At 41.0% G+C, this 16031-nt stretch overlaps 1 protein-coding gene across 1 annotated transcript; it reads left to right on the top strand.

Annotated features, from left to right (window-relative positions):
* Window positions 1-918: 918 nt before the first annotated feature.
* LOC115173972 (low affinity immunoglobulin gamma Fc region receptor II-like) lies at window positions 919-10927 on the top strand. Its single transcript, XM_029732511.1, has 6 exons — window positions 919-956; window positions 1156-1197; window positions 2765-3022; window positions 9959-10216; window positions 10327-10485; window positions 10658-10927. The coding sequence occupies exons 1-6, from the start codon at window positions 920-922 to the stop codon at window positions 10699-10701; spliced, it is 798 nt and encodes a 265-aa protein (XP_029588371.1). The 5' UTR covers window position 919; the 3' UTR covers window positions 10702-10927.
* The last annotated feature ends 5104 nt before the right edge of the window (window positions 10928-16031 follow it).

Raw genomic sequence — 16031 nt, 5'->3', positions numbered from 1 at the left:
TAAGCAAAATTCCCCAAATTCCCGGGCTTAACTTCCCATGGAAGATTTCCGGAAAAAGTCTGGAAATTTACTGGAAAGTTTCCAACCCTTTGCAACCCTAGTGAGGTGCATACTTTTGTTTCAAAGTAGATTAGTTTAAGACTACCAAGAAACACTCTGTGTGACCTTGGTTTAGCCCACTGCAGTAAAGGCAAAAACAAAAGTAGGGTTGTTGGTCAGGGTGGATGGGTGGGTGTATAATGCAAATATCTAGCAATCCAAAGGTTGCATGTTTGAATCTCATCACGGACAATTTTAGCTAATTAGCAACTATGCAACTACTTACTACCTTTTAGCTACTTTGCAACTACTTAGCATGTTAGCTAACCCTTCCCCTAACCCTAACCTTAACCCCTAACCTACCTAACGTTAGCCACCTAGCTAACGTTAGCCACAACACATTGGAATCCATAACATATCATACGTTTTGCATATTTACATTTAGTAACATATTGAACGAATTGCAATTCATAACATATAATACCATATAATACCATACGAAACATAACATTTCATAATTATTAGTGTTCCATATTTTTTTGTATTTATTTAACCTTTATTTAACTAGGCAAGTAAGAACAAATTCTTATTTACAATGACCCCGGTCAAACCCTAACCCGGACGATGCTGGGCCAATTGTGCGCTGCCCTATGGGACTCCCATTCACAGCCGGTTGTGATACAGCCTGGAATCTAACCAGGGTCTGTATTGACGCCTCTAGCACTGAGATCCAGTGCCTTAGACCGCTGCGCTACTCGGGAGCCATTTAAAATGTTATGTCTACCCCTGAGTCCAGGTTGCAGCGTCAGTTCAAGGTAATGTGGGGGTTTATATCAGACATTCTGCTGCTCAGTGTATCAGTCAGCAGCATCTCTACAGGATGGAGCAGCACATCTCTCTCTACATGCTACTCTATTGTAAGTAGGGTGACTGTTTCAGTTGTGTCATCAGTCAACATTTCCAAGCTCCATGAGTGGAGGGAATGTAGATTCAATTTAGATCAAATGTAGCTTCAAGAAGAGGACTCTTGAACTTGAGCAATATTATAAATGTGCACTGCACTATGTTAAGTAGTAAAATGCTGTGCTCTGTCTGTCTCTCCCTCTATCTTTCTAGTGCTGAATACTGTGATATACTCTGGACATGCTCAAATTAATGGTTAGTAGGTTTCAATGTTCACTTTTAAACATTTATTTCCAGTGGTGTAAAGTACTTAAGTACAAATAATTTAAAGTACTACTTAAGTTGTTTTTTGGGGTATCTGTACTTTACGATTTATATTTTTGATAACTTTTACAACTTCACTACATTCCCAAAGAAAACAATGTACTTTTTACTCCATACATTTTGCCTGACACCCAAAAGTACATTTTCAATGCGTAGCAGGAAAGGAAAATTTGCCTCTGATTTGACGAACTCACTAAACACAAATGCATCTTTTGTAAATTATGTCTGAGTGTTGGAGTGTGCCCCTGGCTATCCATACATTTTAAAAACAAGAAAATGCTTTGGTTAATAGAAGGAATTTTTAATTATTTATACTTTTACATTTGATACTTAAGTATATTTTAGCAATTACATTTACTTTTGATACTTAAGTATATTTAGAACCAAATACTATTAGATTTTTACTCAAATAGTATTTTACTGGGTGACTTTTACTTTTACTTGAGTAACTTTCCATTAATGTATCTATACTTTTACTTAAGTATGACAATTGGGTACTTTTTCCACCACTTAATTTCTATAATCTAGTTATAGGCTGTCCAGAGTGGGAGAAAACGCTTGTTGGCGATATTTCATTTCCTTATGTTATAGAATATATTTTTTACAAATATAATTATTTATTGCCTGAACCGTTCAATTGGGTTCTTAACAGTATATGCAAAAAGTCGGATTTCGTCTGATAAGATTTCGTCTGATAAGCACCGATCTTTGTTGACAGAGCGGTTTAGCTTTCTCGCATAAACTTTTGAGGAATTAACATGTAGTGGTTATCTTCAAAAGTTGTTTCCGCGGGTCGCAAAAATAAAAATGAACATAACGTGAGCTGAATTAAATGTAAAAGGCTTTGAAAATAAAACGCATGCGGTACGTACGCTCTGTGCTTCGTTGACGTTTCAACGAAATAGACGTGCTTTTGTGAGAAATCGTTGAAAAAGAACAGCAATTTCGCATTAATATGAAAGTTGTATACTAAAATATTAAAATACTACGTAATGTCTCAAATTCGATATCTATCTTACCTCATACCTTGTTTTATGTTCTGAGGATTCGAGAAGAATTATGACGAGTTCAACAGGAAAGTGAGCCTGTCAGGTAGCCTTCATTCTTGCACAGCAGCCATCCAGCCTACCTGAGGCGATGTGCAATTTTCCTTTTTTCTTTACCATTTTATTTCTTTGGCCTCCATTGACTTAGTCACCCTAATTTTGGCCATCCTACAAGGGTAACAACTCCAATGAACTTTGAACGGATTGTGATAGAGACATGAGGTTTGGACCATTAGTTTTCTTAGAGGATTATCTACAAAATTATATATATTCTACCCATTGGTAAAAATAGGATTTTTTTACGTCTCTGTTTTCATTGCTCATTAAGTTAAGTCACAATGGTGGTCTATGCACATTTGTTCTGATCTATTTGTTGTGATAGCAATGTTTATGTAGAGAGATATGAGATATGAAGGGTGGTCAATATGTTGTCTCTCTTTCTCTCTCTCCAGCCTCTCTGAGCATCAGTCCTGACAGATCTCAGTTCTTTGAATATGAGTCTGTCTCTCTGAGCTGTGATGTTCAGAGCTTTACTGGATGGAGAGTGGTGAGGAACACGCTGAAAGGAGGGACTGAAGAGTGTCCCACTGACTGGGGATTTTTTAAAGGGTCTTCATGCACCATATCTGCAGTACCATCAGACAGTGGAGTGTACTGGTGTGAGTCTGGGTCTGGAGAACACAGCAATGCTGTTAACATCACAGTACATGGTATGTCCAAAAGCTGTTGCATTCATATCTGATGACAGAGAATATTGTGTTGTTTGTGTAGTATAGTGTACAGAGATTGTTATTATATTGTTATTATTGGGTCTGAACCCAGCCCTGTGCAACTGGGTCCTAGACTTCCTGATGGGCCGCCCCCAGGTGGTAAAGATAGGCAACAACACCTCCACCACGCTGATCCTCCACCACGCTGATCCTCAACACAGGAGCCCCACAAGGGTGTGTGCTCAGCCCCCTCCGGTACTCCCTGTTTATCAATGACTGCGTGGTCATGCACACCTCCAACTCAATCATCAAGTTTTCAGACGACACAACAGAGGTGTAGGCCTGATTAACAACAAAGACAAGACAGTCTACATGGAGAAGGTGAGGGCCCTGGCAGAGTGGTGCCTGGAAAATAACCTCTCCCTCAACATCAATAAAATGAAGGGGCTGATCGTGGACTTCGGGAGACAGCAGAGGGAGCACGACCCCAACCACATTGACAGGGCCGCAGTGGAGAAGGTGAAAACCTTCAAGTTCCTCGGTCATGACGTTGGCCTGTGGGTATGGTTTATGACCACCCCATAAATACCTTTCTCCCTTGACTCAACTGAAGGACTCTTGAATAGCCTTTGTTAAACATAGAGAGTCTGGGAACATCAAACTGTCACGGTTGTCGTAGAGAGGAGGGGACCAAAGTGCAGAGTGTGTCGTTCCACATTATTTATTTACACTGTGAAACTATGCAATACATAAATAAACTGAAAGACAAAAACAACAAACCGTGACGCAGAGGTGAAACATACACAACTCAAAAATAATGTCCCACAAACCCAGGTGGGACAAACACTAACTTAAATATGACCTCCAATTAGAGACAACGATGACCAGCTGCCTCTAATTGGAGATCATCTCAAACAAAGCCCAACATAGAAATACAAAAACTAGAACAACCCAACATAGAAATTCAAAACTAGAACATAACAACATAGAAAAACTCAACTAGAAAACCCCCCTGTCACGCCCTGACCTACACTACCATAGAAAATAACAGCTTACCATGGTCAGGATGTGACACAAACAGTGGGGGGAAAGGAACCATATTTCGGTAATCCAACTAGTGGAGAATATGCGTTGGTACTTAATGAATATGATGTCATTTCGGTTGTCATCTGAGACATTATGACTGATGACAGGACGACATAAGCTGTATCTGGGAAAGTCTACACATTCTAGTTATCAGATTCACATGGAATTATTGTGCAATTTAAATGTTTAAATATGAAACTATTTGTGAAAAGATGAAATGTAATCTTAGCTTCCAAATGAGAGAATTGGGTTTTCATAAGGTTAGAGCTCTGCTCAATCAGTGGTCCGCCATTGTGAAGAGACATTGGTTATAAACTATGAAACACACCCTTCTCTCCCTCCACTATATAAGCCCTTGACGAAAATGTAACCTCCTGTTCCGAGTACGTGAGGCCTGCAGCCTCTGTGTTAAAAGGGCGAATAACCTCCTGTTCCGAGTACGCGAGGCATGCAGCCTCTGAGTTAAAAGGGAGAATAATTTGCTGTTCCGGGTACATTACGGCGACGGTCCGATGTCAGAAGGATTCAGATAATAAGCTGTTCCGAGGACGGGAGGACGACGGTTCCACGTTAAAAGGACGAACATGTCAACTACAGAACTAAGCCAACCTCAGCGTGAGATTTGATTGCGAATGGTATGAACTTTGAACTCTTATTCACTACAGAAGTGATACCTCCTAGCCGTTGAGTTAGCAGCGGCCACTGTAAACGTGGGCTAGGAAAGGACGGACAAAGGATCTCTTCTAACAAACAACACGACACTGCCAAGTACCCAGTTTACCACCAGAGACACTCTTAAAGGGACAAGGAAGATCTCTGTTGGGCAACACGGCCAGCATCTACGACCAACCTACCGAAGCGCAGCTCAGAGTAAATATTCATTGCATTTTCCTTTTCCAAATGGGCGGTTATTTAGAATGCATAAGATTCTGTATTTACGATAGCATAGCTTCTCCCTTTGTTCTTCAGTCCTCCCGCGATTTCATTCAAGCACAACCCCCTCTCTTTGTGTAACCAGCCGTCATACAGGTTCCGTCCCCCAGGGACGTTTTCTTGTAGGACATAATTAGTAATCAATGTATGATCCATTCTGTGTATATGTAAATCTGTGTGATTAGTTAGGTATTTAGTAAATAAATAATTAAACCAAAGTTTGTATTGTTGATTCAACTTGTTAGCCAGGGTTTGTGAAGATAACCACGAATTCTATGATGGTCAGATGAGACTGAAATAAGGTGACGATTAATATTGACTGCTATTGATGTAAAATATTACTAGGTCTTTAAGAGATTATTCAGAAGATAACAGCTCTATAAACACTCTTTCGTGGTGCCCCGACTTTCTAGTTAATTACAATTTCATGATTAGCTTAATCAGGTAATATTAATTACAGAGAAAGGATTTTATAGAATAGCATGTCATATCACTTAATCCGGCATAGCCAAAGACACGACAGTGTACACATCACTGAAAAACTGAAATGGTCCAGCCACACAGACAGTGTGGTGAAGAAGGCACAACAGCTCATCTTCAACCTCAGGAGGCTGAACTAATTCAGCTTGGCCTCTAAGACCCTCACAAACTTTTACAGATGCACCATTGAGAGCATCCTGTCAGGCTGTATCACCGCCTTGGATGGGAAACTCCACCCCCCTCAACCGAATGGCTCTCCAGAGGGTGATGCGGTCAGCCCAACACATCACCTGGAGCACACACCTTCAGGACATCTACAGCACCCAGTGTCAAAGGAAGGCCAAGAAGATCATCAAGGACCCCCAGCCACCTGAGCCACAGTTTGTTCACCCCACTATCATCCAGAAGGCGAGGTCAGAACAGGTGCGTCAAAGCTAGGACCGAGAGACTGAAAAACAGCATCTATCTCAAGAGCATCAGACATTTAGATAGCCATCACTAGCCGGCCTCCACCCAGTACCCTGCACTGAATTTAGTCACTCTCACTAGCCGGCAATCACCCGATTACTAAACCCTGTACCTTGGAGGCTGTTGCCCTGTGGACATAGACATGGAACACTGGTCACTTTAATAATGTTTACATATTGTTTTACCCATTTCATATGCATGTACTGTATTCTAGTCAAGTCCATCCTATTCAACTATTGCTGTACATATACTATTCTATCCATGTATTATTCAGATATACTATATATTCTATCCACATACTGCCCATAATGTCTATTGCATTTTCTGTTAAAACTTACTAATGCTTGTGTACTAAAATATCCTTATTTTAAACCTAGGCATTGGGCTTGAGATTGTTAAAGAAACGAACTCATATAAGATAGAAAAGTATGTTTTGCATGAATAGAGGCCTGTGTGTGTAGAATGACCCCATGATGTCTGGGCGCTCAGCCAAGACCTGACAGAAACGAACTGGTTCCTCTTAGCTTAACTGGAAACAGAGTAAAGTTTATATCCTGCACACCAGTGATAGAGCTGTTGTTCTGTTTGGAGCCTGTTTCTGGGAGAAATATTAATGTTTTGTGTGTGTGTGTGTGTGTGTGTGTGTGTGTGTGTGTGTGTGTGTGTGTGTGTGTGTGTGTGTGTGTGTGTGTGTGTGTGTGTGTGTGTGTGTGTGTGTGTGTGTGTGTGTGTGTGTGTGTGTGTGTGTGTGACTAGTAGTGGTCTATTGGTCTCCCTGTGGCTCAGTTGGTAGAGCATGGTGTGTGCAACGCCAGGGTTGTGGGTTGTGCCAGTACAAAAAAAAAATGCATGTAATGTATGAAATGTATGCATTCACTACTGTAAGTCGCTCTGGATAAGAGCGTCTGCTAAATGACTAAAATGTAAAATGTAGGACCATACATCATCTGGGCCGACAGTCAAAGGCCCTTGTTTTCCCAACTTGGGGGAACCGTTGAGCTACTGTTAGAGGAAGTATGTCTGGCACCTATTGTCCTCACTCAGTTGCGACAGACTGAGACAACCTCTCCTTTATAGTCTGTACCCTGTGACCGAGTTTTGTCTCTCTCCACACACATACACATACACTTCCGTTTGGAAGTTACTTAGAAATGTCCTTGTTTTCCATGAAAACATACATGAAATGAGTTGCAAAATGAATAGGAAATATAGTCAAGATGTTGACAAGGTTATAAATAATGATTTTTAATTGAAATAATACTTGTGTCCTTCAAACTTTGCTTTCGTCAAAGAATCCTCCATTTGCAGCAATTACAGCTTTGCAGACCTTTGGCATTCTAGTTGTCAATTTGTTGAGGTAATCTGAAGAGATTTCACCCCATGCTTCCTGAAGCACCTCCCACAAGTTGGATTGGCTTGATGGGCACTTCTTACGTACCATACGATCAAACTGATCCCACGACTCCAATTAAGCGCCGTCCACAGGGTATGGCATGGCATTGCAAAATGGAGTGATAGCCTTCCTTCTTCAAGATCCCTTTTACCCTGTACAAATCTCCCACTTCACCACCACCAAAGTACCCCAGACCATCACATTGCCTCCACCATGCTTAACAGATGGCGTCAAGCACTCCTCCAGCATCTTTTAATTTTTTCTGCATCTCACGAATGTTCTTCTTTGTGATCCGAACACCTCAAACTTAGATTTGTTTATCCATAACACTTTTTTCCATTCTTCCTCTGTCCAGTGTTGGTGTTCTTTTGCCCATCTTAATCTTTTCTTTTTATTGGCCAGTCTGAGATATGGCTTTTTCTTTGCAACTCTGCCTAGAAGGCCAGCATCCCGGAGTCGCCTCTTCACTGTTGACGTTGAGACTGATGTTTTGCGGGTACTATTTAATGAAGCTGCCAGTTGAGGACTTGTGAGTCGTCTGTTTCTCAAACTAGACACTCTAATGTACTTGTCCTCTTGCTTGGTTGTGCACCGGGGCCTCCCACTCATCTTTCTATTCTGGTTAGAGACAGTTTGCGCTGTTCTATGAAGGAAGCTGTACACACCGTTGTACGAGATCTTCTGTTTCTTGGCAATTTCTCGCATGAAATAGCCTTCATTTCTCAGAACAAGAATAGACTGACGAGTTTCAGAAGAAAGTGCTTTGTTTCTGGCCATTTTGAACCTGTAATCGAACCCACAAATGCTGATGCTCCAGAGACTCAACTAGTCTAAAGAAGGCCAGTTTTATTGCTTCTTTAATCAGAACAACAGAGGCAGCTGTTTTTCATTTTCTCTGATTGGGGATCATATTTAGGCAGCCTTTTCTCACTGGGGTTTTGTGGGATCTTGTTTTTGTATAGCTGTTAGAAGCCTGCAAGACTTTTTGTTCGTTGTGTTTATAGATTATTTTTTTCTGGTTCACCTTTGAATAAAATTATGATGAACCCAACTCACGCTGCGCCTTGGTCTACCCATAACGACGAACGTTACAACACTGTATTTCTGATCAATTTTATGTTATTTTAATGGACAAAAAATAGCTTTTCTTTCCAAAACAAGGACATTTCTAAGTGACCCCAAACTTTTGAACATTAGTGTACATAAGGTCACGTGTTTTGCAGATGCTTGCATGAGATACCCTGACTATTTAAGGCTTCCGTACTCTTTGTGTGGGGGGCTCTCACTCCAGTCACTTGTGTGTGGTGCGACCAGCCTCCTTGTTGCGGCAGGTAGCCTAGTGGTTAGAATGTTGGACTAGTAACTGAAAGGTTGCAACATCAAATCTGCGAGCTGACAAGGTAAAATAAAAATCTGTCATTCTGCCCCTGAACAAGGCAGTTAACCCACTGTTCCTAGGCTGTCATTGAAAATAAGAATTTGTTCTTAACTGACTTCCCTAGTTACATAAAGGTAAAAACAATAATGAAATTGCAATACATTTATTAATAAAAGCAATACCTTTATTGATTATTGACCTTGCCTCTCCTCAAATCAAATTGTATTGGTCACATACACGTGGTTAGCAGATGTTAATGCAAGTGTAGCGAAATGCTTGTGCTTCTTGTTCCGACAATGCAGTAATATCTAACAAGTAATCTAACAAATTCCCAACAACTACCTTATACACACAAATGTAAAGGGATGAATAAGAATATGTACATATAAATATATGGATGAGCAATGGCTGTGCGGCATAGAGGAGATGCAGTAGATGGTATAGAATACAGTATATACATATGACATGAGTAATATAATATGTAAACATTATTAAAGTGGCGTTATTTAAAGTGACTAGTGATACCTTTATTAAGTCAAGTTATTAAAGTGGCCAGAGCTTTGATAGGCAAGATGCAATAGATAGTATAAAATACAGTACAGATGTCCAGGAGGAACAAGAGAACAATGATTTAGAAGAGATAGGATGAGTAATGCAAGAAATGTAAACATCATTATTAAAGTGGCAGTAATAAAGTGACTAGTGATCCATTTGTTAGTGGTCAATGATTTCAAGTCTGTATGTTGGCAGCAGCCTCTCTGTGTTAATGATGGCTGTTTAACAGTCTGATGGCCTTGAGATATAAGCTGTTTTTCAGTCTCTCGTTCCCAGCTTTGATGCACCTGTACTGACCTCACCTTCTGGATGGTAGCAGGGTGAACAGGCAGTGGCTCAGGTGGTTGTTGTCCTTGATGATCTTTTTGGCCTTCCTGTGACATTGGGTGCTGTAGGTGTCCTGGAGGGCAGGAAGTTTGCCCCCGGTGATGTGTTGTGCACCACCCTCTAGAGAGCCTTGCAGTTGAGGCCGGTGCAGTTGCCGTACCAGGCGGTGATACAGCCTGACAGGATGCTCTCAATTGTGCATCTGTAAAAGTTTGTGAGTGTTTTAGGTGACAAGAAAAATGTCTTCAGCCTGCTCAACATGTGTATGCGACCAATACAATTTGATTTGATATCTACCGTCTCCTGTGTTATATAGATGGGGCTGTGATCCTGGAGAGCCCTGCCATTCCTGTGACTGAGGGATATTTTGTGACTCTGCGCTGCGTATATGAAGACAAGAAAACGAAGAAAACATTCTCAAACTTCAGAGCTGATTTCCATAATGATGGATCCCTCATCATGACCAACGCTACAGGGGAGATGACCATCCCTGCAGTATCCAAATCAGATGAAGGGCTCTACAAGTGTAACAACACTAAAGGAGAATCACCAGAGAGCTGGATGACTGTGACAGGTGAGCAATAATCTGCTCACACATTAGATCTTTATTTGAAGCTACGTATAGAAATGTGTCTTATTGTTGTGTGTGTGTGTGTGGTAATGGTCATGTAATTCGTTCCCCAGTTCCATCTTCAGCTCCAGGGCCAGCCCCATCTCCAGCAGTCCCAGTGTGGTCCATCTCTCTGCCCAGGCTGCTGTGTAGTCTACTAGTAGTGTCTCTTTACCTGCTGGTGACCATCATACTGGTGGTGAAATGCAACAGCCGCAGCAGCATGGCTCGAGGTGAGAACCCTACCACATCTTAACTGTATGTATTCACCTTTTATCCAATACTATGTGCTGCACAGGAATACTACTTAAATAGTTAATCTTGATAGAATGTCCTAGAACTTCTTAGTTAAAATGGTATGTGGTTAGTGCATGAGAAGTTTCTGTTCCCATCTCTATATTATAGCTCAATCTGATGAAGAGAAGAAAAGATGTACTGTCATCACATAATCAGGATGGAATGTTACGCAACAACACACTTATTGTGAACCATGTTGATATGGTAACATTGGTGGACATTGTTAAAGAGAAGAGTAACCATGTTATTGTTGTTGTGTTGGAGTAAACACACTACTGTAGGCCCATGTTCTGAGTCTGTGTCATGCTCCATGTAGCATTGCAAGGTTGTGTTGTGTTACAGGTCAGAGAGAGAGAGAGAGAGAGAGAGAGAGAGAGAGAGAGAGAGAGAGAGAGAGAGAGAGAGAGACAGACAGAAGCCTGACTGAAGGATGGGGGAGAGAAGAAGACCCCCCCCCCCCCCCCCCACACACACACACACACCAAATACTAATGAACTAAATACATTGTTACCACGCACTTGTTTATCAGAATAGAGGATGTGCTGCTGTGTGGCTGGTTGCATATGAGCATATGCTGTGGTTAACCACTTTCTCTGTCCTTTTGTCTTCTGCTGCCCCCCTTCCCCCCTGCTCTACATGCTTCACTGCCAAAGCTGTAGCGGGCTAAAAAGCTACCGGTAAGTTAAAGCTGTAGCGGGCTAAAAAGCTACAGTTAGTAGCTGGACCACAAACATCAACAAGTTAAAAAATATGTTTCCAGAACTGTGGTTAGAACAGACTAACTTCCCTCAGTATCTACTGCACTCGTCTATGTGTCACTGGTACAGGGAGACTTGTAATATTATGCCCCTGGTGAATGTCTTAAAGGTTTGCAGGTGTTTTTTAAGTTGATATTTTAGAACTGATAACCAATAGCAGGCGTCAGGCTTATTGTGTCCATGCTTTCCACAGCCTGAGGAAATGTATCTGATCATTTTAATGTTCACAGATGTACAATGTAATATGTTTCTATTTTTATTTAAATAAAAGGGATTTATAAACAAATGATCTGGGCTCCTGAAAGGACTGATCTCTATAATATATAAATAACTTTTGGAAAGCTTATATTCTAAGCTAACCATTAAAAAAAATATGGTCCACAGATCTAAGTGAATCTGAACAATCCTTTAACGTGAACAGAATATAGAAAAATATGACATTGGCATCCAAATCATCAATTTATACATTTTAAGTTTGTTCACAGACTGTATTTACCAACAATTGATTTATGTTTTATTAAACTGGCCCCAACTCCTGTTCATTGTGTCCCCTAAATCAGGTAGGCACATTCCTTATGATGTGTAAGTGCCCTGCAGATGATGCTTCTGGAACAAAGTTAAAACATTTATTTCAAAGTGCATGAATGTAAATATTCAATGCATTGCATCTCTTATATTACTTAACGGTGATAGCTCCTTGAATCTCTCAATCAATCAGAGACGATTACTGCTGGCAGGCAGCACTGCCACAAAAAAAAGATATTGGCTCTTCGATGGCATCACCTCACTCCCATTTAACCAGTGGATACAGTTACAATTAGAAGTTATAAACTTAGAACTATTGACAGAGAGAATGAATGGTGCTAGTCAAGGAACATTTCAGGCCTGGACAAGTATACTTTGTAAAGAATAATCTCAGCTAAAGCCAACAAATACATATACAGTTGAAGTCAGAAGTTTACATACACTTAGGTTGGAGTCATTAAAACTAATTTTAAAACCACTCCACAAATTTCTTGTTAACAAACTATAGTTTTGTTAGGACATCTACTTTGTGCATGACACAAGTAATTTTTCCAACAATTGTTTACAGACAGATGATTTCACTTATAATTCACTGTATCACAATTCCAGTGGGTCAGAAGTTTACATGATGTCATGGTTTACATGATGTCATGGCTTTAGAAGCTTCTGATAGGCTAATTGACATCATTTGAGTCAATCGGAGGTGTACCTGTGGATGTATTTCAAGGCCTACCTTCAAACTCAGTGCCTCTTTGCTTGGCATCATGGGAAAATCAAAAGAAACCAGCCAAGACCTCAGATTGTAGACCTCCACAAGTCTGGTTCATCCTTGGGAGCAATTTCCAAACGCCTTTAATTACCACATTCATCTGTACAAACAATAGTACGACCACGCAGCTGTCAATTCGCTCAGGAAGGAGACGCGTTCTGTCTCCTAGAGATGAAGGTACTTTGGTGCGAAAAGTGCAAATCAATCCCAGAACAACAGCAACGGACCTTGTGAAGATGCTGGAGGAAACAGGTCCAAAGTATCTATATCCACAGTAAAACGAGTCCTATATCGACATAACTTGAAGTCAAGGTATTGGAGGGACCATTACAAAGCCCTGACGTCAATCCTATAGAAAATTTGTGGGCAGAACTGAAAAAGCATGTGCGAGCAAGGAGGCCTACAAACCTGACTCAGTTACACCAGCTCTGTCAGGAGGAATGGGCCAAAATTCACCCAACTTATTGTGGGAAGCTTGTGGAAGGCTACCCGAAATGTTTGACCCAAGTTAAACAATTTAATGGTAATGCTACCAAATACTAATGAACTAAATTTATTATAACTTTTTAGCTCTGTAATGATCAAAATGATCAGTACTTTGTATACCGAACAAAACTATAAACGCAACAGTTCATATATGGAAATCAGTCAATTGAAATAAATGAAAAATGTCCTAATCTATGGATTTCACATGACTGGGAAAACAGATATGCATCTGTTGGTTACAGATACCTTTAAAAAAAATGTAGGGGTGTGGATCAGAAAACCAGTCAGTATCTGGTGTGACCACCATTTGCCTCATACAGCGAGAGCCATAGAGTTAATCAGGCTGTTGATTGTGGCCTGTTTTCTCTGCTACTGCACGGCAAGCGGTACAGGAGCGCCAAATCTACAGTGGGGGAAAAAAGTATTTGATCCCCTGCTGATTTTGTACGTTTGCCCACTGATAAAGAAAGGATCAGTCTATCATTTTAATGGTAGGTTTATTTGAACAATGAGAGACAGAATAACAAAAACATATTTTTAAAAAATGCATGTCAAAAATGTTATAAATTGATTTGCATTTTAATGAGGGAAATAAGTATTTGACCCACTCTCAATCAGAAAGATTTCTGGCTCCCAGGTGTCTTTTATACAGGTAACGAGCTGAGATTAGGAGCACACTCTTAAAGGGAGTGCTCCTAACCGCAGCTTGTTACCTGTAAAAAAGACACCTGACCACAGAAGCAATCAATCTATCAGATTCCAAACTCTCCACCATGGCCAAGACCAAAGAGCTCTCCAAGGATGTCAGGGACAAGATTGTAGACCTACACAAGGCTGGAATGGGCTACAAGACCATCGCCAAGCAGCTTGGTGAGAAGGTGACAACATTTGGTGCGATTATTCGCAAATGGAAGAAACACAAAAGAACTGTCAATATCACTCGGCCATGCAAGATCTCACCTCGTGGGGTTGCAATGATCATGAGAACGGTGAGGAATCAGCCCAGAACTACACGGGAGGATCTTGTCAATGATCTCAAGGCAGCTGGGACCATAGTCACCAAGAAAACAATTGGTAACACACTACGCCGTGAAGGACTGAAATCCTGCAGCGCCCGCAAGGTCCCCCTGCTCAAGAATACATATACATGCCCATCTGAAGTTTGCCAATGAACATCTAAATGATTCAGAGGAACTGGTGAAAGTGTTGTGGTCAGATGAGACCAAAATGGAGCTCTTTGGCATCAACTCAACTCGCCGTGTTTGGAGGAGGAGGAATGCTGCCTATGACCCCAAGAACACCATCTCCACCTTCAAACATTGAGGTGGAAACATTATGCTTTGGGGGTGTTTTTCTGCTAAGGGGACAGGACAACTTCACTGCATCAAAGGGATGATGGACGGGGCCATGTACTGTCAAATCTTGGGTGAGAACCTCCTTCCCAAAGCCAGGGCATTGAAAATGGGTCGTGGATGGGTATTCCAGCATGACAATGACCCAAAACACACGGCCAAGGCAACAAAGGAGTGGCTCAAGAAGAAGCACATTAAGGTCCTGGAGTGGCCTAGCCAGTCTCCAGACCTTAATCCCATAGAAAATCTGTGGAGGGAGCTGAAGGTTCGAGTTGTCAAACATCAGCCTCGAAACCTTAATGACTTGGAGAAGATCTGCAAAAAGGAGTGGGACAAAATCCCTCCTGAGATGTGTGCAAACCTGGTGGCTAACTACAAGAAACGTCTGACCTCTGTGATTGCCAACAAGGGTTTTGCCACCAAGTACTAAGTCATGTTTTGCAGAGGGGTCAAATACTTATTTCCCTCATTAAAATGCAAATCAATTTATAACATTTTTGACATGCGTTTTTCTGGATTTTTTTGTTGTTATTCTGTCTCTCACTGTTCAAATAAACCTACCATTAAAATTATAGACTGATCATTTTACATTTTAGTCATTTAGCAGACGCTCTTATCCAGAGCGACTTACAGTAGTGAATACATACATTTCATTTCATACATTTTTTTCATAAAAAAAAATAATAATAATTCGTACTGGCCCCCCGTGGGAATCGAACCCACAACCCTGGTGTTGCAAACGCCATGCTCTACCAACTGAGCCACAGGGAAGTGGGCAAATTTACAAAATCAGCAGGGGATCAAATACTTTTTTCCCCCACTGTATGTGCAAGAGGCTTCTAAACAGCTTCTACCCCCAAGCCATAAGACTCCTGAACATCTAATCAAATGGCTACCCAGACTATTTGCATTGCCCCCCCCCCCCCTCCTTTTTCTACGGTGCTGCTACTCTCTGTTATTATCTATGCATAGTTACTTTAATAAGTCTACCTACATGTACATATTACCTTAATTACCTCGACTAACCGGTGCCCCTGCACATTGACTCTGTACCGGTACCACCTGTATATAGCCTCGCTATTATTATTTTACCGCTGCACATTAATTATTTGTTACTTTTATTTGTAACTTTTTTAAGGTATTTTCTTAAAACTGCATTGTTGGTTTTCTTCCTAGGTTTTTGGCCTTTCTCAGGAGTTTTTCCTAGGGAGTTTTTCCCAGCCACCGTGCTTCTTTCACATGCATTGCTTGCTGTTTGGGGTTTTAGGCTGGGTTTCTGTACAGCACTTTGAGATTTCAGCTGATGTACGAAGGGCTATATAAATAAATTTGATTTGATTTGATTTGATTTGGTTAAGGGCTTGTAAGTAAGCATTTCACTGTAAGGTCTACACCTGTTGAATTCGGGCATGTGACAAATAACATTTGATTTGATAGAGTTCATCAGGCTGTTGATTGTGTCCTGTGGAATGTTGTCCCACTCGTTTTCAATAGCTGTGCGAAGTTGCTGGATATTGGCAGGAACTGGAACACGCTGTCGTACACGTCGATCAAGAGCATCCCACACATGCTCATTGGGTGACATGTCTGG

This window comes from Salmo trutta, chromosome 34 (assembly GCF_901001165.1).
Source record: "Salmo trutta chromosome 34, fSalTru1.1, whole genome shotgun sequence".
NCBI classification, from domain to species: Eukaryota; Metazoa; Chordata; class Actinopteri; order Salmoniformes; family Salmonidae; genus Salmo; species Salmo trutta.
The sequence above is the reverse complement of the archived record's forward strand: the minus strand, read 5'-3'. Positions and strand labels throughout refer to the sequence as shown.